The sequence below is a fragment of the Oncorhynchus nerka genome, linkage group LG2 (assembly GCF_034236695.1).
Source record: "Oncorhynchus nerka isolate Pitt River linkage group LG2, Oner_Uvic_2.0, whole genome shotgun sequence".
Classification (NCBI taxonomy): Eukaryota; Metazoa; Chordata; class Actinopteri; order Salmoniformes; family Salmonidae; genus Oncorhynchus; species Oncorhynchus nerka.
The window spans coordinates 29,439,545-29,465,356 of NC_088397.1; the positions used below are offsets into that span (position 1 = coordinate 29,439,545).

At 43.0% G+C, this 25,812-nt stretch overlaps 1 protein-coding gene across 1 annotated transcript; it reads right to left on the reverse strand.

Annotated features, from left to right (window-relative positions):
* Positions 1-1,866: 1,866 nt before the first annotated feature.
* Positions 1,867-24,707, reverse strand: LOC115129861 (contactin-associated protein-like 5). The gene is made up of 23 exons (XM_065020809.1): positions 24,608-24,707; positions 24,042-24,152; positions 23,263-23,456; positions 22,039-22,186; positions 18,301-18,504; positions 17,935-18,119; positions 17,619-17,762; positions 13,195-13,468; positions 12,885-13,028; positions 12,537-12,702; positions 11,454-11,560; positions 9,628-9,747; positions 8,964-9,164; positions 8,240-8,396; positions 7,946-8,073; positions 7,582-7,752; positions 7,091-7,309; positions 6,700-6,939; positions 5,705-5,995; positions 5,470-5,603; positions 5,041-5,344; positions 3,035-3,106; positions 1,867-2,826 (listed from the first exon to the last, which is right to left on the reverse strand). Exons 1-23 carry the CDS (start codon positions 24,705-24,707, stop codon positions 2,576-2,578), a joined length of 4,065 nt encoding a protein of 1,354 aa, XP_064876881.1. The 3' UTR covers positions 1,867-2,575.
* Positions 24,708-25,812: the final 1,105 nt, after the last annotated feature.

Here is a 25,812-nt window from a genome sequence, read left to right on the forward strand (position 1 = left end):
AATGAGTTGAACTAGTAAGAGGTGCAAAACTTTGCTGATGTGCAAATGCTTAGTCCCACTTTTTGAATGTTGAACGAGCCTTCTTCTTCCACTGCATGCCGTTTTATGTTGATAGGGGGAAGGAGAGGAGAACAACAGCAGTGGTGTGGACCAGAGTATAACAGCACGGTTTTGGTTTTTAGGATCAGCCCCCAGCTTGTAATTGTATTATTAACTAGCTGAGGGCAGGGGAGAGGGTAATGGTCTACTTCATCACTCTGGGCCTCTAGAACCGCTTCTTCCCGAGTGATCTATGATATCACAAGTCATCTCAATCATCCAACCACCCCGCTTTTCCCTAGTCTCCTAAAACTAAAGCTTGCCTTGAAGGCAAAAAAAAAAGAAACAAATGGCCGCATAAGAGCATTACTCATAAATATGCTCTTCCCGCACTTTTTTAGGAGTTTTCTTTTCCTGGTTTGTGATAGTGTGGGGTAAATTATATCGCGGATAAATCACAATGCCAGACTTTGATCATATATGTTTTTAAGACATTAGGACAGATAACAGTGTGTAACTTTGTACTGACCCAAGCTCAGCTGGAAGAGGCTAAAGAGATTTGGGATAGCGAGATAAGAATAAGACGTATCAAATCACGACATATACTGTTATTCACGTAAAGCTGTAAAAATGTATTTATTAAATATACATTTGCTTACAATATACCTGAATAATTCTATAAAACAAATTCAAAATAAATAGAATATTTCAATTCATTGTATCAGTGAGGTACATCTTTTACAATAACATCCTGTAGATAAATGACCTAATGCACTTGAAATAATATAAACAGCCAATAACAATCCTTTATCGTGGGTCTTTCATGACAGAAAATCGTCCCCCGAATACATGTTCCGTTTGTATAGCAAGCTTGCCACACAGATTTGTCGTACAATTGACTTGTTCTGTTGGTTTGCTAATTGCGCAAAATATGAAGACTTGACGTTTCACCAACGTAAGAGCAAGTAACATGGTTTCTGGAGGAGACCGTAGCAAATGTGTACAACACTGTACTTCTCCGTTCAACAAAACTCACAACGACAACAACCAGGACAAGCGCTCTCCTGAGAACGAAACGACCTTTATACCCTAAACGCCCTCTGATTATCTTCTTAAGGTCTATGAGATCAATTCATTTCAAAAGTTACAAGCACAATCACATAACGTTGTACTGTACTACACTTTGACTTTCAGACATCTAGTATCCGTTTACTGTACCACTCTTTGACTTTCAGACATCTAGTATCCGTTTACTGTACCACTCTTTGACTTTCAGACATCTAGTATCTGTTTACTGTACCACTCTTTGACTTTCAGACATCTAGTATCCGTTTACTGTACCACTCTTTGACTTTCAGACATCTAGTATCCGTTTACTGTACCACTCTTTGACTTTCAGACATCTAGTATCCGTTTACTGTACCACTCTTTGACTTTCAGACATCTAGTATCCGTTTACTGTACCACTCTTTGACTTTCAGACATCTAGTATCCGTTTACTGTACCACTCTTTGACTTTCAGACATCTAGTATCCGTTTACTGTACCACTCTTTGACTTTCAGACATCTAGTATCCGTTTACTGTACCACTCTTTGACTTTCAGACATCTAGTATCCGTTTACTGTACCACTCTTTGACTTTCAGACATCTAGTATCCGTTTACTGTACCACTCTTTGACTTTCAGACATCTAGTATCCGTTTACTGTACCACTCTTTGACTTTCAGACATCTAGTATCCGTTTACTGTACCACTCTTTGGTGATTCATGAAATCATAACATGTCGCAGGACGTCAGTGATGGTGGATGCAAAAAAAAAAAAAAAAAAAATGAAAGGGTTATTGGCAGTGAGGGCCCAACAAAACAACGTACTGGGAACAGAAAACCGATGTGTTCAGAGAACAAAAAAGGGGCCAGCCGCAAGGTCCTTGGCACACAGTCACAATGCTTCTCAGTGGGATTTGATCAGTGGTTTAGCCAGGGAGCAAGAGCAGGTGCATTGCTCGCCCAGAACTTGCCTTGGCAGATGGGCGAACATCATTAATCAGTCGTTATCACATTCACAATCCACAAGTGAATACAAGTAAGTGAGTTAGAGTACCGGTGCCCAACCAGCCCCAAACGGATAAATCCCTTTAATTGTGCATTCAGAATGGAAGGCTATATAAAGCGAGCTTATAAAGTCACTGGGGTGGATATGATTCTTTGAGGCTTTTTGTCTCCCGATGTTAGGGCAATATAATATAAAGTAGATATATAATAAATGTTCTCCAATTGTCATTGCACATAAAAAGTGGTACAGCTCCCATGCCCCAATAAACAGCCTTTGAGATATAACACTGTGGAATGACCATCCTCCGTTGGGTCATTCTTGGAGCCACACAGGGAATGGATCACCAATGATCACTGCTCCTAGAAAGCCCAGGGACAGGCAGGTGACTAACCTACCCAGGGGGGCCTGTTCTGTATTTGAGGCCAGGCAGAACAGTGTGCGGAACAGGAGGCAGGAGATTGGGCAAAGAAGGCTATGGTGGCATCAGATGTAGTACTCCTTTCTGCTGTGACTCACAGAGCTGAGCAGGTCCAGGTTTAGATCCAAGACCAAGTCTACAGGATAGCTGTTCTCCAGGCCTGCAGGGTAGCTGTGTTCCGGGCTGTGTCTGGGATCCTTTTTCTGTGAGATGGAGGACTTCTCCTGGGGGTGGGTGTGGCTGCAGCGGCGGTACAGGAAGCACGACGTCACGGCCACGGCACAGAGGGTGATGAGGAACGCAGCTGTGATGAGACCTGGGAAGAGAGAGCCAGAGAGAGAGAGAGAACATTGCTTTTACTTTAAAGTGAATAATTCCTGGGGTTACTTGGTAAATTTGAATATCTCTAAAGTCAAGAGTATTTGTTTCAGGGAGAATGGCTGTACACTGACAGAAATTAAATAATTTGCTACATCATTGCAATTATGAAGAAACAGATAACTGGGGATGATCTTCTGGCTAACCTCCAATTACTGCTGAATCACTTCTTGTCTTCTTCAGTCGATCTATGCCCCTATCGACGCCCTCTGAATGATTTATTCCAGAAGAAAGGAAGCAGGCAAACAAAGGAGATGTCAGACATGACCTTCAATTATATTCGGTGGTCGATGAAAGGCTACGTGGAATTTATAGAGGCATTTCAATCAATGAGTCATTTAATTGAGTAATTATGCCTACTCATGTCAAAACCTAAAAGAGATGGGTCAAGTTAATGAGTCATTAAAGACCCACTCTGTGGTCCTTACAGTCGTTACAATCCTTTGCATAATTTGGATTTACAGTGCATTCGGAAAGTATTCAGACCCCTTCCCTTTTTCCACATTTTGTTACGTTACAGCTTCATTCTAACATGGATTAAATTAATGTTTTCCCCCATCAATCTAAGCACAATACCCCATAATGACATCACAATAACCCATAATGACATCACAAAACCCCATAATGACAAAGCAAAAACAGGTTTAGAATTTTTTTTGCAAATGTATTACAAATAAAAAACAGAAATATCTTATTTACACAAGTATTCAGACCCTTTGCTATCAGACCCAAAATTGAGCTCAGGTGCATCCTGCTTCCATTGATCATCCTTGAGATGTTTCAAAAAATGGATTGGAGTCCACCTGTAGTAAATTCAGTTGATTGGACATGATTTGGAAAGGCACACATCTGTCTATTATGTTTTATTATTTTTATTTATCCATCATTTTACCAGGTAAGTTGACTGAGAACACATTCTCATTTACAGCAACGACCTGGGGAATAGTTACAGGGGAGAGGAAGGGGATGAATGAGCCAACTGTAAACTGGGGATTGTTAGGTGACTGTGATGGTTCGAGGGCCAGATTGGGAATTTAGCCAGGACACTGGGGTTAACACCCCTACTCTTACGATAAGTGCCATGGGATCTTTAATGACCTCAGAGAGTCAGGTCACCCGTTTAACGTCCCATCCGGAAGACAGCACCCTACACAGGGCAGTGTCCTGGGGTATTGTGATATTTTTTTTAGACCAGAGGAAAGAGTGCCTCCTACTGGCCCTCCAACACCACTTCCAGCAGCATCATGTCTCCCATCCAGGGACTGTCCAGGACCAACCCTGCTGAGCTTCAGAAGCAAGCCAGCAGTGGTATGCAGGGTGGTATGACAGCCCACTTGGAGTTTGCCAAAAGTCACCTAAAGGACTCCCAGACCATGAGAAACAAGATTCTCTGGTCTGATGAAACCAAGATTGAACTCTTTGGTCTGAAGACCAAGCGTCACGTCTGGAGGAAACCTGGCAGCATCCCCACAGTGAAGCATGGTGGTGGCAGCATCATGCTGTGGGGATGTTGTACAGGGGCAGGGACTGGGAGACTAGTCAGGATCGAAGGAAAGATGAACGGGGAAAGTACAGAGAGATCCTTGATGAAAACCTGCTCCAGAGTGCTCAGGACCTCAGACTGGGGTGAAGGTTCACCTTCCAACAAGACAACGACCCTAAGCACACAGCAAAGACAACGCAGAAGTGGCTTCGGGACAAGTCTCTAAATGTCTTTGAGTGGCCCAGCCAGAGCCCAGACTTGAACCCGATCAAACATCTCTTGAGAGACCTGAAAATAGCTGTGCGGTGAAGCTCATCATCCTACCTAACAGAGCTTGAGAGGATCTGCAGAGAAGAATGGGAGAAACTACCAAATACAGGTGTGCCAAGCTTGTAGCGTCATACCCAAAAAGACTTGAGGCTGTAATCGCTGCCAAAGGTGTTTCAACAAAGTACTGAGGAAAACAAAAAACAATGGTTTTTACTTTGTCATTATGGGGTATTGTGTGTCGACTTATGAGGGGGAAAAAATGGTCGAATCAAGGCTGTAATGTAACAAAATGTGGGAAAACTCAATACTTTCCGAATGCACTGTATGCTAATAGAATTACATAAATAAAATCCATATTGTGAAGCCAAACATGATTCACATCAATGCTATTAAACTCACCAGATGTTGATTGTGAAGTTGTACTATCAGCTAAGGCTCCACAGTTCGATTCAACTAGATTGCCAAGAACATGGACTAATGAGCTTCCATGATTCAGAATGGCTGTCTTCAGCGGTGTCAAATGATTGAACTGGACAGACGACAGGCAGCCAATGAAACCCTTGGATCCTGCCCTAAGCACCTCCTCAGCCAAACCAGCATGTCCTGCTGATGTAGCTGTGACTTTACCCAAAGTCAGAGATCGTAGTGTGTTCATCTTCAGGTCAGAAGAAAGGTTGTATTTCTGGTCGATGTCTTTGTCAATCTGGTTGAAGAAAAAAGCAAACATTTCCAAATACACTTGAACATGCCATCAAGGTGGGCTGACTGTCTATGCTATAAGCATAATGCTTTGCTATGTTGAAATAGATTCAGATAGAGATCACTGACCTGGACATAAAGGTCTTTGCCTTCCCGGTGTACTTGGACACGGTGGCGCTGACCATCGGCTAGGCTGGAGGCTTTGGGAGTAAAGATCTCGGCTCTCTCCTCTCTGTTCAGACGGAACCAGATCTGCAGACTCCCTACAAAAGTTTAAGAAAATCATAAAAAGCGTCTCCTCTTACGGTGCTGTTATGAGAAACACAGAGAGAACAATGGACGGAGATAGCAAAAAGATAGCTACCGTTGTTAGCGAGGATGATAGCCAGGTACTGTTGATGGTAGGTGCTGACACAGAGTAACATGGCAGGGGTGCGAGTCGTCAGAAAGCTGAGGGCAACGTTTTCTCTGGACTCGCCGTCGTGGGCATAGATGCCTGAGGACTGGCTATGGATTGGCTGACGGCTAGACGACTGGCTATGGATTGGCTGACGGCTAGACGACTGGCTACCTCGGTCTCTGTTGTGCATGACTGGGAAAGGCATCTGGAAGGTAAGGGTCACCGAGGATCCACTCTCGAAGGACATTGACACTTCTGTCACAGGGATACAAACACGGACGCCGTTATTAGTGTTAGAAGGCTCCTCATTCAGTAGTGCTGTGTTGTGCTGTTGATCTCAGACACGGATTCAGACAGCATTTGCAAGAACCGGCTTATCTGAATGTTGAATGGGTCAGAACAAAAGGGATGCTTTGAAAGAGTAAAACTCAAAGAAACACGGCTAGATCATCAATGGATCAAACAGAAGTCACACATTCTCTGAGGTACCAAGTGCACCTACCCCTAAAGCACGACCCTGTCCATTCAAAACGCTGTGAATAGGTGATATCTGAAGTGATAAAACCTGCTTTGATGCCAGTGGATGAATACAGGATTCATCCATAATGGGTGGCGTGGTCTCAGCAGGAGTCCTGTTGTGTGTCAGGCCAGCAAGAACACAGCTTTTGAATGGAATTCAGTCCAACAGAAAATATGTCCTGGCCCGTCCTATTAGTTTCGGATTAATGGAAATGAAAGAGCCCAAGGGATTGAAAAGAAAGCATCTCTGATCTTTTTAATACATGCTTTGATCACCCCTTTGATCAAATACACTTCCAAAATCTTTTGAAATAATACTTTTCTAAATCTAATTTCATACTTTCATACATTTTCCTAACCACAAAGAGAGTCATTAACTCAGCTTCTCGCAATCTTTTTTTTTTTTTTTTAGCTTATTGCTGTTTGTTGGGGTTACTCACCTTTCTTGCAGTGTGGTCCATTGTAGGCAGAGTGTGTACAGTCACAGACATATCCACTGTTTTTCTCCATACACCGCCCTCTGTTATGACAGACACTAGCAGAGCCGCTGCAGTGGCCAGGGCAGCCTGGGGTCACTCCTGGGGTCAACTTGGCCTGCTCCTCCAGGTCAAGGGTCACGCCGTTCAGGGTCAATGCACGGATGCAGCCCAGGAAACTGCTCTCTTTGAAGGTGGATCCTCCTGGCAGGAAGTAGGCGGTAGGAAACACAGGAAGTATAAACAGTACGTTTAAACTGCTCTTGAAATAGAAGAATACTACTTCCAATGTGGAACGAAACAGTATCTAATATGCAAAGAAAGTGTTATGGTTTGACCTGAGTCTAGTGCCTACCTATGAACAGTAGGCTTTTGAGCTGCAGGCGGTAGTGCCCTTCAGAGGGGGCCTCCAGAGTGTGTAGGGGCAGCTGGTCCACTCGCAGGGAAGCCTCCTTCAGGTTGCGTTCAGCCCTAACGTAGTGCCACTGCTTATCATTCAAGGGGACAGGGGACGTCACCGTCAAGTCCACCGGGCCATTCCCCACGTCAAAGATGAATGTTATAGCTGAGGGAGCTGAGGAGGACAGACAGAAATTCAAGTTCAAAATGTGGCCCACTTTTGTTTAAGATGGATTTGTCTTTGGCTTGGAGTCTTTGGCTCCTGGGCCAATGTATTCTCCCTACTAAACCACAGTTGTCCATAATGTTATCAGAACTATCTAATCAAGTCCAAGTCATCTTTCATCTAGAACAGAAAAGGTTTTAACTTGACGTGATCATTTACACAAGTGACTAGAGAGGAGTTAGGGTTTGGTTGATTTGAGATTCAGGGAGAGACAGACTCACTGGTCAACTTCAGTGTGATGAAGTCAGCGGTCCCCAGGTTCTCCAGGAGAACACCAGAGGAAGCTGTGGTCTTGAAATACAGGGAGATGTCCGCACTGAGCTCAGCCTGGAACTTAGGGAAGTGGAGGGACGACGACCCAGGATAGAAAGAGGCTGAATTCCACAGGAACCCTGCAAATACAGGAAAGTACAGTTAAAAAATAAAGTAACTGAAAATGTAATAACTCTGACAATTTACCTGACCTCCCCCTACTGTTACAAAAATACAGAACTTTTTGGTTGGCATAGTCTGTATGAACAAAAACTATAATTGTTATTGGCACACTCGCTTTTGGGATAATTATATGAACTGAACTAAACTTACTGTCACCGTTGCAGTGAAGGGAGCCGACTCTGTATACAGCTGCTGAGCCTGTCCTGTTGGTGTCTCCTATTACAATCTCAGTCAGTGGTAGGTGATCTTTGTAGGACAGCAATCCTGTGTCGTTTACCCTGTTGGAAAAAGGCAAGATAAATTTAGACACAACCTCAGTTCACTCAATTTAAAGATGTACTCAAAGCTCTGAGAAATGATCCATTTATAGAAGGAAAGATTGATTGGTAAAAACACGTGAATGTTGTTAATGCAGGTCATAAAACACATTGGCATCCACTGTACCACAAGTGTGTGTCTGCATCACAGTTGCAGAAGTAGTTCATGTCGATGCAGTTCTCCTCCAGGCTGCAGGAGCACTGTTGGACCCCAGGTACAGAGCCTCCCCAGTAGGTCTGTTTCTCTCCACTCCCGTCCAGCCACCACGACAGGGGCCTCCCGTCTACAACCAAGGCACATTTATTTCCAACATGCAAACTCTATGAAAAGAAAACTATGTATTACATGCTCAACTCTCCTCTTTTTGACTGGCCAATGTGATCTGCTTGGCACATATAACATGTTCACCTGCTACACACAAAGGTTCATCTTCTGCCATCATAGAAAACACGATTGATTTTTAGTCCTGTACACCCGGCCCTACGACGCACGCCGTGGGAGGCAAACGTCTGCCTAGGGAGACTAATTGATTTTGTAGGCAATTCCACCGCAAGTTGGTGAAATACCTCGCCTTGACATATTGTCTTGCCTGTATCTAAAACAAGACCGCCTGCATCAATATTTCATATGAGAAACAAAAAATCCCCAGGCAAGACAGCAGAAGAACTCAGTGAGGCTTTTATTCACAGTGGGAGTTGGAATCAAAGGGAGCAGAGGGTTCAGCAATACTTAGAACTCACTCTGAATATTTTCGCACAACTTTTTTTTGCAGAAATCCATTATGTAATTTGAATTCAACTTGAGCTCTCTGTATACTGTTTGCACTTATCAGGCTTCCAATAAGACTCACCCCAAGTATTGAAGAGACGGGACTTCCTGCAGCTGTAGACCACTTCCTGTTGACAGTGCTCAGACCGTCCAATCAGAGTGCGGAGCTGCTCCAGGGAGGCTGTGTAGTTGAACTGCATCACATACGGCTTCTTTGTTGTGGCTCCAGTCACATTCACAAACCCACTGTTGTTGTGGCCCACCACTGTCCATACCTTGTCCTCTATAGGGAAGACAGAGCAGCCATTTGACTTTATATACAGGATATTCAGGTTAACAGCACAGTGGATAATCCAGATCATGATCATATTAGCATGAGAAAGACTTCTAGAATGTAATTATGTTTTCCAAGATAGGTGTCCTTCACATTTCTAATTGTTAATTTAATTTGGGTTAGTCAACTGTATGGAAAGTACACCAGAGATAAACAAAGATGTGTAAAGTGGTGGACACACTTTTACATTTTTTTTATTTTACCTTTATTTATACAGGTTTTTCTCATTGAGATAACATCTCTTTTCCAAGAGAGACCTTAATCGCATTAGCCCCATATTATCTAATTGAGAATATCCAAAAACTGCACCAGTAGCTTCCCTGGCCTAGCCTGGTTACCAAACGCTGTGCTCACCATTGATTCACTAGAATTCAGTCTGGTTTAACCAGGCTATGCCAAGCCATGAGCTCACCAGTCATGTTGCAGTAGACCAGTGTTGCCTTTAGAGGACCACTCCCATCTGGATCAATGTAGAAGTAGCCAGACGTACTCCCCATTTGTCGGTGTGCCTCACACGACGCTTCATAAATAGCTGTGGGAAGAAAGATGAGTACTTATATCAATAGCCCATACGCGTGTTTCTGTAAATGTATGAACGTATGCCAAGAGCACTCAATTACATTTTCTTGTCACACGCAAAATGTGTGAGCGGTAATGGTTTGAAGAAGAAATCCACGGCAGCTTTTAACCGGGGGTTGAGGTACATTATAATTCAGCAGTCAGTAAAGTGCCCTCCACTTCACAATTTATGACACTCTGATGGGAATATCAATGAGAGTTCAGTGATGGGAAATAGTGGAAACACTAATGTAACTTTAGTCACTCTATACAGTATATTAAACATAATATACACTCAGTGGCCATTTTAGTAGGTACACCCATCTAGTACCGGGTCAGACCCCCTGTGCCCCCAGAACAGCCTGAATTATTTGGGCATGGAAATGTTGCTCAATTGGTATCAAGGTACCTAATGTGTGCCAGGAAAACACTTCCCACACCAATACCCCACCAGCCTCTACCGGGTGGACACCAGGTAGGATGAGCCATGGACGCATGCTGTTTACACCAAATCCTGACTCTGCCATCAGCATGACGCAATAGGAACTGGGACTCGTCGGACCAGGCAAAGTTTTTCCACTCCTCAATTGTCCAGTGTTGGTGATCGCGTGACCACTGGAGGCTCTTCTTTCTGTTTTTAGCTGATTGGAGTGGAACTTGGTGTGGTCGTTTGCTGCAATAGCCCATCCGTGACAAGGACCGACGAGTTGTGCGTTCCGAGATGCCGTTCTGCACACCACTGTTGTACTGTGCCGTTATTCGCCTGTTTGTGGCCCTCCTGTTAGCTTGCATGATTCTTGCCATTCTCCTTCGACCTCTCATCAATGAGCTGTGTTTGCCCACAGGACTACCGCTGACTGGATGTTTTTTATTCATCACACCATTCTCGGTAAACCCTAGACATTGTTGTGCGTGACAAGCCCAGGAGGCCGGCAATTTCTGAGATACTGGAACCGGTGCGCCTGGCTCACACCATGCCCACTCATTTTTGCCCATTCTAAAGTTCAATCCAACAGTAACTGAATGCCCCGATGCCTGTCTGCTTGCGTTTATGTAGCAAGCCATGGCAACGCGACTCACAGTCTGTAGGAGCGAACCATTTTCTCGAGCAGGGTTGTGTAACTAATAAACTGTCCACTGAGTGTATTTGTACTGTATCTTTTCACAGGTGAATATTTTCATTATCACGAAGGAGCCAGTTTAAAGGGCGACTGAGTTGGTTTAAAGGGCGACTGAGTTGGTTTTGGGGTGTAGTTTGATGTGGGTCTCTTGTGTGTCTTCGCCGGTGGGAAGAGTTAACCAAATAATTTAGCCAATTAGCTTCAGCCAGCTGGTGTGCGACCATGGCAAAATTGGTTTGACTTTGGATAGCCTATCCCTGTGGCTAGTTAGGGACCATCAATAAATTACACAATGTAAATGAGACAATATTTTCATATTACACACCTTTTAGTTCTCATTAAATGCTTTCAATATTTGTATAGGAATTTCTCAAATGTATAGTTGGTTTGAGGTTTTTAAGCATTTGAAATTTGGAGCTATTGGACTTTGAACACATTGTCCCATGTACCTTGGGTAATTTACCGATGGTCTCTAACTAACCCCATAGGGATATCCAAAGTCAGCCCAAATGTATCACGGGCATTACAATTGGGCTGCAGTTGTGACAGGTTGACTTACAGTTGTGACAGGTTTCTCCAGTGTAGCCTGTCCCTGAGCAGTCACAGTAGAAAGTATCCCATGATTGGGTGCATCGTCCGTCATGCTCACAAAAATTAGGCAGACATCTACGGAGAGAGAGAGAGACATGTTCACACTCCGAACATAACTCATGACTGCAGAGCGGCATACAGTAGCATGAAAAGACATTAATAGAAGATAAAATAGATATATAAGGCAGTTCCTCTATCATAGTGTTGTGTCTTTGCATATCCACTGTCTATAACCCTCGATATAGCCACTGTCTGTGCTGTCTCCTCTGCCTGTTCCCTCCATCCCTCCGTCTCTCCATTCCTCCATAGAGCAGGCTTAGGGAGGAAACAGAGTGTGACTCCTGGAGCGCGTCAACCTAATCACTGCTGCCTGCTCTGGCACAGCCACAACATATTTCTCACTCAGCCTAATGGTCAGAGTTGGCACACGGGCAAATCAATACTGGCAGGGAAAGATGCCCAGGGAGGGATGGGATGGGATGGGAGACACACACACACACACAGACACACACACACACACACACACAGACACACACACACAAATTAATTATTCAGAGGATGTTTCTGGCTTTGGCAGTGTGACAGTACAGGCATACAGTCCAGGGGTACGTGTGCCAAATGGCTCCCTATTCCCTATATAGTACACAACTTTTGGTCAAAAGTAGAGCACTATGGTGCCATTTAGGATCCAGCCCAGGAAAAAGCTCTTTGTTGTAATGGGAATCCTTCCATCTGATCTCAGGTCATACACATGTCATACTGTCTGTTGTAATGGGAGTCCTTCCATCTGATCTCAGGTCATACACATGTTATAGTGTCTGTTGTAATGGGAGTCCTTCCATCTGATCTCAGGTCATACACATGTCATACTGTCTGTTGTAATGGGAGTCCTTCCATCTGATCTCAGGTCATACACATGTCATACTGATAGATTGAAGAGACAGAAACAGAGATACTTTCCCTTATATGGAATAGAAAAGTGTCACCTACAGTAACTAAAGATATATACAAGATATAAAAAACATGAATTGTTGAGATTTTGTGAGCATACCTGTTGCGGATCCCACAGATGTCGAACTGAAGCTTGCTGTAATTACCCAAAAGCCCTTGCTGCACACGGGGTAGATCCACAAGTTGGTTGTTTAGGAGGATCTGACGCATGCACCCCTGGAAGGCCACAGTAGGGTTCTTACAGTCACCACTGTATTGGGGACAACCTGTCGGAAATCATGACAATATTTGTATTGCTAAATCATTCCAGAAATAGTCATCAAACACATGTTGATGAAGCCCTTATCTAATTAAAACACACACCTAAGAAATTCAAGCATCATTTAAGACACAGTCGTTACCAATTTTCCACCAATAATAAGCAATAGTTAAAAGACTGCCATCTTACCTCCAAAAAATACACTATTGCCTGAGTCTGCATGGCTTTGTACGTCCATGGTAGATGTTGGCTCATTGTCCAAGACCAGGGAAACCATCAAATCTCTGTAGCTCAGACTAACAGAATGCCACAGGCCATCAGTTACACCTCCTTCTAGTAAAACAGAACAACGAAAAACACAGCATGGGTTAGGCTACATTTACTGCAGTCCCATAATGCTGCCAGTTCATTGTTATTAGCAAACGTAGCAAACATTAGCCACCGTAAAGTCACTCTGACATGCCATTAGGTGCCTTTTTCTAGCTGGCTAGCTGCTAACCTATGGAAATGTTTGTTTTCTGCTCAGCAGCTCCATGGACCATTAGGTGCAGTTGGCCTCTGCTGATTTGCAAAACCAGGTGCTGTGATCCCTGTGCCAGGCCGGTGGAGAACAGAAGTCCTTCCTGGTTCCAGGTCCTGAAGTGGAAGTGTACGTCCAGCCCCCACACCCCAAGAGGCTCCAGGGGTAGAGACAGGTAGCTACTGCTGGAGGACAGGAAGGTGGTGGACACCATCTGGGGCTGGGGCTCAGAGCACGAGAAGGTCACGTTGCCCTGGGGAATAGGGGAAAGGACAAGTAGGGATCAATACTATACCCATTCAGTGGTAGCCTACTAATGTCTTTTTTATTTAGTTAGTTTAGTTGCTAAATAGCAACTGTTCAAAGAGATGGACATTGTATACAGTATGGAAAGTCATTCCTTTTGTGTGCCTGTTCTGCTGTCCTTTCCTGTGACATATACAGAAGGAATACTGTACGTCACACACACACACACACACACACACACACACACACACACACACACACACACACACTAGCAGACACAATGTTATTCATGGTCATCTGAGTGGAAAGGCCATGGAAATGTCAAATGTTATCACTAATTCAGCTTTTATGTCCCAGGGAGAATGAAGGACCAGTGAGAGTGAATGCAGAGTTCAGTATTTGTCCGAATGTATTTGTACAAATGTTCAGCTTAGCTGTGACGACATCCTCGATCCTGCTGCCTGCTACAGAGGAGAACAGAACTCAGGCGCTGGCTGTCTATCTGCACTTGACACATTTCTTTAATGACATTTCTTATCCCAGTTACTAATAAGCATGCACCCATTAAGAAAACGACTGTAAAAACGGTTAAATCCCTGTGGATTGATGAGGAATGGAAAATGTGTATAGTTGAGAGGGATGAGGCAAAAGGAATGGCAAATAAGTCTGGCTGCACAACCGATTGGCAAACGTACTGAAAATTGAGAAATCGTGTGACTAAACTGAATAAAACGAATAAGAAACTACACTATGAAACAAAGATAAATGACATAAAGAATGTCAGTAAAAAAGCTTTAGAGCACCATCAATAACATTTTGGGAAAAAATGCAAACTCATCTCCATCGTTCATTGAATCAGATGGCTCATTCATCACAAAACCGACTGATATTGCCAACTACTTTCATGTTTTTTTCACTGGCAAGATTAGCAAACTTAGGCATGACATGCCAGCAACAAACGCTGACACTACACATCCAAGTATATCTGACCAAATTATGAAAGGCAAAAATTGTACTTTTGAATTTCCTAAAGTGAGTGTGGAACAGGTGAAAAAATTATTGTTGTCTATCAGCAATGACAAGCCACCGGGGTCTGACAACTTGGATGACAAATGACTGAGGATAATAGCGGACGATATTGCCACTCCTATTTGCCATATCTTCCATTTAAACCTACTAGATATTGTGTGCCCTCAGGCCTGGAGGGAAGCAAAAGTCATTCCGCTACCTAAGAATAGTAAAGCCCCCTTTACTGGCTCAAATAGCCAACCAATCAGCCTGTTACAAACCCTTAAATATGTGTTTAACCAGATACAATGCTATTTTACAGTAAACAAATTGACAATGGACTTGCAGCTTATAGGGAAGGACATTCAACAAGCACAGCACTTACATTCACTTATATTCTGGTAATCCCACCAATTGAACATATGCAGTGGTACTTAATGAATATGATATCGGTTGTCATCTGAGACATTCTCATCAATGATAAGATGACAAACTCTACAGTGTAAAGTCTACACATCAGAGTTATCGGATTCACATGGAATTGTTGTTCAATTTAGATGTTTGAATATGAAATTATTCGTGATGGGATGAAATGTGATTTTAGCTTCTAAAATGTGAGAATTGGGTTTTCATGAGTGAATTAGGCCTGACAAAGTGGCCCGCCCACGTGAGGAGACATACATGTAGGTTGTAAACTACGAAACACACCCCTTTTCTCCCTTCCTATTTAAAGCCTTGACGACCATATAACCTCCTGTTCCGAGGATGTGAGGACGACGGTCCGATGTCAGAATGGTTCAGATAATAACTACAGAACGAAGCCAACATCAGCGTGAGCTTTGGTTGTGAATGGTATGAACTCTGAACTCTTATTCACTACAGAAGTTATACCTCCTAGCCGTTAAGTTAGCAACAGCAGCTGCAAACGCAGGTTAGGAAGGAACAGACAGAGTATCCCGTCTACCACACGACGACATTACTACAACTTATTCAATTTACCAGCAGATACATTCTTCAAAGGACAAAGGACTCGGGTGGGCAACACGGCCTTCCATCTACCACCAACCTACCGAAGCGCAGCTCAGAGTAAATATTTATTGCATTTTCCTTTTCCAAATGGGTGGTAATTTAGAATGCATAAAATACTGTATTTACGATAGCACAGCTTCTCCCTGTGTCCCTCAGTCTTCCCGCTCTTTCACTCAAACCCAGTCCATTTTCTTTTGTGTAACCAGCTGTCATATCTGCTCCGCCCGCTAGGAACGTTTTCCTTTATGACGTAATTTGTAATCAAGTTATGATTAATTATGTGTATATGTAATTCTGTGTGATTAGTTAGGTATTTAGTAAATAAATAATTAAACCCAATTTTGTATTGCTGATTCAACTTGTTAGCCAGGGTTCGTGCAGATAACCAAGAATTTACAACTTTCAGATGAGACTGAATTAAGGTGACGATTAATATTGACTGCTATTGATGTAAAATATTACTAGGTCTTTAAGAGTTTATTCGAAAGATAACAGCTCTATAAATATTATTTTTTGGTGCCCCGACTCTCTAGTTAATTACATTTACATAATTAGCTCAATCAGGTAATATTAATTACAGAGAAATGATTTTATAGAATAGGATGTCATATCACTTAATCCGGCATAGCCAAAGACACGACAGGGCTTTGGTGACAAAACGGATGGCAATGTGATAGACACCATCCAATTTCAAATTTTTTGAGCAGAGTGTTGGAGGCAATTTTGTAAATGACATCGGCAAAATCGAGGATCGGTAGGATGATCAGTTTTACTAGGGTATGTTTAGCAGCATGAGTGAAGGATACAATTTTGGATTGGAGAAGCTTAATGTGAGTCTGGAAGGAGAGTATACAGTCTAACGAGACACCTAGGTATTTGTAGTTGTCCACATATTCTAAGTCAGAGCCGTCCAGAGTAGTGATGCTAGACGGGCGAGCAGGTGCGGGCAGTAATCGATTGAATAGCATGCATTTAGTTTAACTTGCATATAAGAGCAGTTGGAGGCCATTGAAGGAGAGTTGTATGGAATTGAAGATTGTCTGGAGGTTAGTTAACACAGTGTTCAAAGAAGGGCCAGAAGTATACAGAATGGTGTCGTCTGCGTAGAGGTGGATCAGAGAATCACCAGCAGCAAGAATGATAAATGATAAGAATGATAAGCTGAATGATAAAGAGGGCCAATAATGGGCAAGTATTGTCCAAAAACAAAAGTGGCTTCTATGCAATGTGCCAGGTACGCCTTCTGCACAGTTGCCCAGGTGGGCTAAAAAGAATGACAACAGTGGCTTCCTTTCATTTCTCATTACTGCCGCCTCCTCAACATGTCTATCGACCACATATTCACGTTGGGATGCGCCTCAAATGACACCCTATTCCCTTTACAGTGCACTACTTTTGTCGACCACTATATGGGGAATAGGGTGCCATTTGGGACATACACATTACCTCCACAGACAGTGCTCACCGTCGGCTGGGAGGGAGTGGGTGTCCATGGCTCAGCGCCCGCCTGTAATTGGTCACCAAAGGGTTCTAGAGATAGCTGTACATTATTATATTAAAATAGACCGAGCAGAGGCGTTCTGTAATGGACTGAGAAAACTTCATCTACTTTGCCTCCTCCTAACCACCATTCAATTGTATATATGCATTGTCTTCCAGCATTGTAGTTTTCTAAATGTATTTTGAGAGGTGTGAACCTTCATGACACAAAACTAATTTATAATTAAGCAATACGGCCCGAGGAGATGTGGTATATAACCAATATTCCACGGCTAAGGGCTGTTTTTAGGTGTCTTGATTACAGCCCTTAGCCATGATATATTGGCTATATACCACAAACCCCCGAGGTGCCTTATTGCTATTATAAACTGGTTACCAACGTAATTAAACCAGCAAAAAATATATGTTTCTGTCATACCAATGCTATATGGTCTGATATACCACGGCTTTCAGAGTATCAGCATTCAAGGCTCGAACCGCCTGGTTTTTTAATGCAAAACACCCCACATTCATCCATACTGGTTAATTTAGGCGTAATTTATTTAATTATTTGAATGAATGGTCATTCTTGTTGGAGTGCAGCGTGTGCATACAGTATGCTTTATCTAAAGTATACCTACCACACTGTGGATCTGGAGCTTGCGTCGCTTGGCCAGGTTGATAATGTTAACTCCATTATAGTAGAGGTTCTCTATGCAGCCATGGAAGTTCTTCCTAAGGAAGCTTCCTGGTTTACCGGGTATAGGAATCCCTCCAAAGCTGAGCTTTGAGACACAAAGAGAGTGGGTTCAAAACAAAATATTACTGATTTGATCACACCCCTAAAAAACATCTAAATATATTTCATTCAGTAATGTACGGATGAATGAATGATTTACGGCGCATAGTTTGCAATGGCTCTAATGAAATACAGTACATTAAGGAGTGATGACGCACCTCATAGTCCACCTCCAGTGAGTCTTCCACACCTGTGGTGCTGAGGTGACGTGTGTGCCCGTCCACGGTGAGGTTGACCTGCTTGTTGGAGCGTTTAACTAGGACGTAGTGCCAGAGCTGGTCATCCAGGAGACAGCCCAGGAACACTGACACATTCGCACTGCTGGGGTAGAGCTTAGCGTCGTCTAGAGAGAGGGAGGAGGAGGAGGAGGAAGAGGAGGAGGAGCAGGAGGGAAGAAGAAGAGTACAACACACAGAGGTTCAATGAGGAGTCTTCAGAATCAGCATGTCATACTGTACATTTGATTTTGTCCTAATGATAGAATATAAAGGAATAGTGCTTTGGGACCATTGGACTGTGCTTACCCAGGTTGAGGTGCAGAGCCAGGGTCGCGTGGTGCAGCTCCAATGTCAGGTAGTCTCCTCTGTGTCCCTCCCCGTGCACCAGCACCCCATCTGCCCCGTAGCTCTTAAACCTGAGGGAGATCACATCCTTCACCGTTCTCTGGGACTTCTGGTTAAACCGGTACAACAGAGCACTCCTGCCGTTGAAGTTTGCCACATCTGACTCTGTGAACCAATAGTGGATGAAGATTAACATGAAGAAAGCACGGTCAGATGACCTATCTACTGAATATCAGCATAACGTTAAAATTAGTGCTAATGCTTTATAGAGCGTTAGTGTATAATCAGATGCACGCACACACACAAACACAGCAAATATTGTGTGGAGGAAGGGCAGGTGCACTGTAAAAATAACCATGAAAAGTAGTATACCTAATCTGAGATCTGGTGTTTAGGGGGTGTTTGAATGTAAACCCAATGCAGAATGTGTTGTAAAACAGAAACAAAATAGTCTGAAACACCCCCCAAAGTGGTTCTTCGACTTGAATAACGGTATTTTTAAGAGTGTTGTGAAAATGTCGTGGGGGTTTCAGTGCATGTTTCTCATACAATTAATGGTTTATTGATTGACGATAAGGGCCTATGGATAATTTTGTTGTTGTTGAATTCCACCTTCATTTTTTTCAATGCTTTATTGGGACAGATTAGAAAGTAGGGGAGGGGCAATAACATAGTACATTTCGTTGGAATTTCACCCGCTCAACCACACAGCAACACTGTAAGAACTGATTCTGGGGTCAATAGAAATTGACTCCACAAAACAACCAACATACAGTGCATTCCGAAAGTATTCAGATCTCTTCCATTTTTCCACATTTTGTTACGTTACAGCCTTATTCTAAAATTGATTTAAAAAAATATATTATTATCAATCTAAACACGATACCCCATAATGACAAAGTGAAAACTGCTTTTTAGAAATGTTTGCAAGTGGATTACAAATGAAAAACAGAAATACCCTATTTACATAAGTATTCAGACCCTTTCCTATGAGACTCAAAATTGAGCTCAGGTGCATCCTGTTTCCATTGATCATCCTTGAGACTTCTCTACAACTTGATTGGAGTCCACCTGTTGTAAATATAATTGAATGAACATGATTTGGAAAGTTTATATAAGGTCCCACAGTTGACAGTGCATGTCAGAGCAAAAGTCAAGCCATGAGGTTGAAGGAATTGTCAGTAGCGCTCCAAGATAGGATTGTGTCGAGGGAGAGATCTGGGGAAAACTACCAAAAGATTTATCCAGAGTTGTAGGTCCCCAAGATCACATTGGCCTTCATCAGTATTAAATGGAAGAAGTTTGGAACCACCAAGACTCTTCCTAGAGCTGTCCGCCCGGCAAAACAATCGGGGGAGAAGGACTTTGGTCAGGGAGGTGACCAACAACCTGATGGTCACTCTGAAAGAGCTCCGGAGTTCCTCTGTGGAGATGGGAGAACCTTCCAGAAGGACAACCATTTCTGCAGCACTCCACCAATCAGGCCTTTATGGTAGAGTGGCCAGACGGAAGCCATTCCTCAGTAAAAGGCACATGACAGCCCACTTGGAATTTGCCAAAAGGCCCTTAAGGACTCTCAGACCATAAGAAACTAAATTCTCTGGTCTGATGAAACCAAGATTGAACTCTTTGGCCTAAATACCATGCTCCGTCACGTCACGTCTGGAGGAAACCTGGCTCCATCCCTAAGGTGAAGCATGGTGGTGGCAGCCTCATGCTGTGGGGATGTTTTTCAGCGGCAGGGACTGAGAGACTAGTCAGGATCTAGGGAGAGATGAACGGAGCAAAGTACAGATAGATCCTTGATGAAAACCTGCTCCAGAGCGCTCAGGACCTCAGACTGGGGTGGAGATTTACCTTCCAACAGGACAACGACCCTAAGCACACAGCCAAGACAACACAGGAGTGGCTTCGGGACAAGTCTCAGAATGTCTTTGAGTGGCCCAGCCAGAGCCTGGACTTGAACCCGATCGAACATCTCTACAGAGACCTGAAAATAGCTGTGCAGTGACACTCCCCATCCAACCTGAGAGAGCTTGAGAGGATCTGTATCGAGGAATGGGAGAAACTCTTCAAATACAGGTGTGCGAAGCTTGTAGCGTCATACCCAAGAAGACGCAAGGCTGTAATTGCTTCCAAAGGTGCTTCAATAAAGTACTGCGTAAAGGGTCTGAATACTTCTGTAAATGTGATATTTCATTTTTTCATTTTTATACATTTGCTAAAATTTCAAAAAATCCATTTCGTTTTGTCATTTTTTTTATTTAACTAGGCAAGTTAAGAACAAATTCTTATTTTCAACGAGGGCCTAGGAACAGTGAGTCAACTGCCTGTTCAGGGGCAGAACGACAGATTTGTACCTTGTCAGCTTGGGGATTCGGGAAGTATTGTACCTTGTCAGCTTGGGGATTTGAACTTGCAACTTTCCGGTTACAAGTCCAACGCTCTAACCACCAGGCTACCCTGCCGTCCCATTATGGGGTATTGTGTGTAGATTGATGAGGAGAAAAAAAAATCAATTTTAGAATGAGGCTGTAACGTAACATAGTAGCACTATATACTTAATAAAAAATGAATGCAAGTCGTGCAGAGCACGTGGTATAGCGGTAGGCCTAACGCAGCTGACTTAGACACATCACTCCTCACCCCACCGAAGACCGGAGTTAAATTCCACGCTCCCTTCAATCTGTTTCTCCCACATCTGTATCCCCTCTCAATACATTGTCAAAGTCATTTCAATGATTTGTTCATTTCATTTGACCAAAAATAATGTTAGAATAAATCCAAATGAACATGTTTCTCAAAATTTAAGTACAGTATCTTTCATGAGGATAACCAGAGAGGAAATGTAGTGATTGAACTCATTTCATTTACCTAGGCAAGTCAGTTATGAACATTATAATGGTGTTAAGAAGCTTTAGAGCAGGGCTGCCCAACCCTCTTCCTGGAGAGCTCCCGTCCTGTGGGTTTTCAGTCCAACCTTAATGAACACACCTGATTCTACGAATTAGCTGCTCAACAAGACCTTAACTAGCTGAATCAGATATGCTAAATTAGGGTTAGACTGAAAACCTACGGGACAGTAGATCTACAGGAAGAGGGTTGGGCAGCCCTGATTTAGAAGGAGGAAATGGCACCGAAAGAGAAGGTATCTAATTCTGCACCTAACTGGACTCAACACACCAAAATAGTGTTCTTAATCTTTTCTGTTAGTGCTCCCAGACCCTGGCAAGTTTTTTTCATTATTGCATTTTCTCCTCGGTCCCTAAACGTCTTTGCTGCGCGAGAGAAGCAGAGATTAAAGAGGAAAGCGAAAACAAACTTTAGTGATGTCAACTAGATTGAAGCATTAATTCTGTCAATTTATGACATTATTCTGGTGAGCAAGGGTTTATTTGGTCTTCGAGAGCAACAAGTAATGACAGAAGAGAAGCTGCATGTACCTAATTATAGACAAGTTGAGTAACGAATAACATACAAAAAATCTGAAATTATAAGCAGAAACATAAAAAGGCCTGTCAATTTTTTTGCCATCTCTGATATAGAAAATGTGCCGTACAGTCAGAGTACAGCACATTTTCTATATTTTGCGGGCCTCCGATTTTCACTATCACATGTAGTCGGGCGGTTGCGGGTGATCAAACAACTGACACAAACAATATCCTGACTAGAGACAGCCTGATGTGATGACCCACTCACTGTATACACAGCCATAGACCTCCACTCTGAGGCCGATCCATCCTGTAGTGCTCCAGTCCAGTGGGACGAAGCGTAGGAACCTCGCTGCGATGGAATGGACCAGCTTGTGTTGGACCACACCCTCTGAGTTAGTGTTCCCTGTGTACGTCTGCTGGGAAGAGGAGCGGGAGAATAGATATTTTCTAGATTGGTCAAAACACATTCAAATCAATTAACAATTGGTAACAGATCATGAAAAGTCATCAATCATTTAAAGATCGTGTGGAAAAAAGCCACGAATAGTAACCAGACGGGGGGCAAATGAGGGCTTTGCTTTTGCGTCAAGGTGCAGTTTTTCGATTTCTTCCCCAAAACGTTTGAGAAGAATGAGGAGGAACATGAGATTTAAGGGGAGGATGAAGCTCTTTTATGACTTGTATTGGTTCTTCTGTGGAGGCCTAAGCCCATCTGAGCCCATTTGTTGAGCTTTTCAGCATGAGAAGAAGCAATAGCGACCTCTGTCTCTGGTGGGCCCAGTGGCCACACAAATCAATTCAGAAGTTGTTCAAATAAAACAAATCCCCCAAAATAAAGTTATTCAAGTCAAGCAAAAAGGAAGGCAGCAGAGCTTGGACCCTAGAGGGCAGAAGACTGTGTTGACTGTGTGTTTTATGCTCTGTGTAACTCTCAAGCGGCCACCCAAAGCTTCTGGGGGGAGAGTACAGAGAGCAGAAAATAGCTGGGGGTAGATGAGGTGAACAAAAGTTTACATTTTAGTATTTTCAGAAGTGTGATTTTCATTCTTTCTGATTTTCTTCCTATTTTCTTCCATCAATTACAGAAAAACATTTCATTTCCGCATTCTACTTTTCTGTGATGTACTTAACCAAAATCTCTCATTTAAAGCTTTAAAATGACTTATAATATCTGCCACGGAAGGATTCCCGTTAAAACCTGAAATGAATCCCTACTTCTTACACAAATCTTGTTTTTCTCATTATGCTTTTTGAAGGGACATGTCAACTTCAAATGCCCTCTATTTTGAGGAACAGAATTTCATATTATTTTCACCCAACTTTTAACCTAAATGCAGTGACATAGTAACATTTGAGTTTTCATGAATTTATACGACATAGCCAATTTTGACTTTGCAGCTGGCCCATCTAGCGGGAAAAGCCGCTTCCTTGCCTCCAGGGCATGACTCATGACAATAAACATCAACCTGCCAGACAGGCAGAGCCTCACCCCAGTGTCTTCGCTCTGTCCGTACTGCTTCCAAGCCAGGCTAGAGTCACTGAATAGCAGCATGAAGCTGGTCACCCAGTCAGAGCTCCCTGAGCGGCCCTGTGTAGCGATGGCCGTGACCTCCATCTTCTGCCTGAGGTCCAGCTGGAGCCACGGCTGTCTGTCTGACCGCTCCGGGGCCCAGCCACCCTCTCCTGGTGCAGGAAAGGGTACAATGGGTGTGTGTCTCTCCGTGTTTGTGTGTGCGTGTGTGTGTGTGCGCGTCTGTGTCTCTGTGACAATTAACAATGACATTCATCACTGTTGCAGCTGTTAATGTGTATATTATTTATGTCTTTTGTTTGAGCATAATTGTTATTGTTTTTATTTCACTTGGTCCTCACACCCACTCAATGGTCATGCTGCTCACTCAATGGTCATGCTGCTCCCCCTATGGTCACCCCCCCTCTCAACACTCAACAGTCCCCCTCCCTCTCAACAGCCTCCACCCCAATGGACACGTATGTTTTAATCACTGCTAGAGTTATGATGTATATAGTGCTATTTCTTCTGCTGTTTTTTTTTATCACCATTTTCATGATTTTATTTCCCTTAGTCCTTAGTATGTCGGAGCCCGGAGCCTACAATTTTCACTTTTACCCCGCAGTCACACCTGCAACCCTGTACATGTGACTATTAAACACTCTGAATCTTCTTATTCTAATGATGCCGGCCAATACAGCCAAATCCCTCACTAGAACTGACAATATTTTGCATCCAGTGAACAGGGCAACACTTACCCTCTCTTCTGTTCAGCTTAGCAGAGTGAGGCAGCTGACTGCTGGAGGATGTTGAAGAGCTTTCGAAGGAGGACTCAGGCAAAACGGATAGCAATGGTCCATTGCAATTATCTGAAAGAGGATCTTGGTTATTTTATACCTTACAGTGAACAACAGTGTGAAACACTACCACCAGGAGGGAAAGAGGGAATGTCCCAGCAAACCACCTGAGACAGTAGCCTACTTCCTCTGACTCCTCCAAAACAGTTACATTGAGTAGCCTAATGAGCATTTAACACTTGTCAACTTGAAGTCGACATAGACTTCATGCAATTGTATATAAGACAATTGAATATTCGTCCAAAGCCCACCAAATCCATTTTCTTAGCCTAACATAAGTGTCCTAATGTGTTAAAACAATAGCCTACCAGAGTTAGTATGGGAAAATGTTATATATACACACCTCTCAAATATCACAACGAAACTTGAGTTGGATGAGTGTCAGAGTGTGACAGACATATTTGCCAACCTTAAACAACGCTATCGAATAGGTTAGCCTGCTGTAAACAGACTTGCCATTGACTTACTTGCTGCATGTATGGATCCAAAAATAGTTAAAACAAAGTAACTGACTATATAGAACCACGAGGCGCTCCTCGAGCTCATGTTCGCCAACACAGCAGGCATAATATCCAAGTTGCGGTACAGCATCTGCCCGTGGTCTCCAGAATATAGATCCTGTGTGTGCCCCAGGACTCAGAATGTTCCTGTCGCTTTCCAGCTCTACCCTCGAAATATTTTTGTAAAAGCCATGTGATTAAATCGTAGAGACCCTCTCACAAATATAATCTTAAAAGACGTTGTTTCCAAGGCAACACAAGTCGCTATTTATAAGGACAATAGCTTTACGTTCTTCATCAAGGATTGGTGGTTACTTCTGGTGCGTTCCGACGCACAAGCATCGTCGCGACTCCAATTTGAAATCAATCAGAATTTTGAGCACGCAGTGAGCATCTCACCTGCTTCATTTGAAAGCGCGCGCGCGCGTGTGTGTGTGAGAGAGAAAGTAAGTGTCAAATAGACAGAAAGAGAAAGAGAGCGAGAGAGAGATTCAGCACCACAGACAGCTCCCCGGACGCCCAAGCGTTTGCCAGGACTTGCATATCCCGCTGTGCTTTCTTTCACACTATAGCATCAACACATGAGACCAACAATTTGGACGCATATAGATTGTTCATTTCAGATGCCATAATGAACTCATCAGCCCTATATTTAATTAGACGCTGCTTGGCATTTGATTGTGATTGCCTAGCACAGATGATTGCATTGTAACGTGTTAGTCATCATATACTAAACCTAATCCTAATCTATCTCATATCATCTCTGCACCATTAATCCAGCAAGGTCATTCGGACTGAAAGTGGTGTTATTCATGTTATAACAGTATCCATTTGAAATTGGACGGTCAGATGCTCTAAACCAATTAATAAATCATGTCATTTTATTTATTAATCACTTATTTGCGATAATATTTCAGATCTTGCTGCTCTCTCTGTACTTTTATACTTTTGGTTTCTTCTCTCATTAAATGTCTAATTAAATTTAAAAAATTGCGTCCAATAATGTTGGCACCGTGTTTTGTGCTGCTGCCATGTTGTGCTGCTGCCATGTTGTGTTGCTACCATGCTGTGTTGTCATGTATTGCTGCCCTGCTGTGTTGTTGTCTTAGATCTCTCTTTATGTATTGTTGTCTCTCTTGTCGTGATGTGTGTTTTGTCCTACATTTTTATTT

Coding starts and splice junctions, on each gene's coding strand:
- LOC115129861 (XM_065020809.1), bottom strand. CDS start 24,707: ATGCCTGCTGTGTTGGCGAACATGAGCTCGAGGAGCGCCTCGTGGTTC. Junction 18,120..18,300: donor GGCTCTGCACCTCAACCTGG/GTAAGCACAGTC, acceptor CCCTCTCTCTAG/ACGACGCTAAGCTCTACCCC. Junction 13,029..13,194: donor GAAAACAAACATTTCCATAG/GTTAGCAGCTAG, acceptor CTGTTTTACTAG/AAGGAGGTGTAACTGATGGC.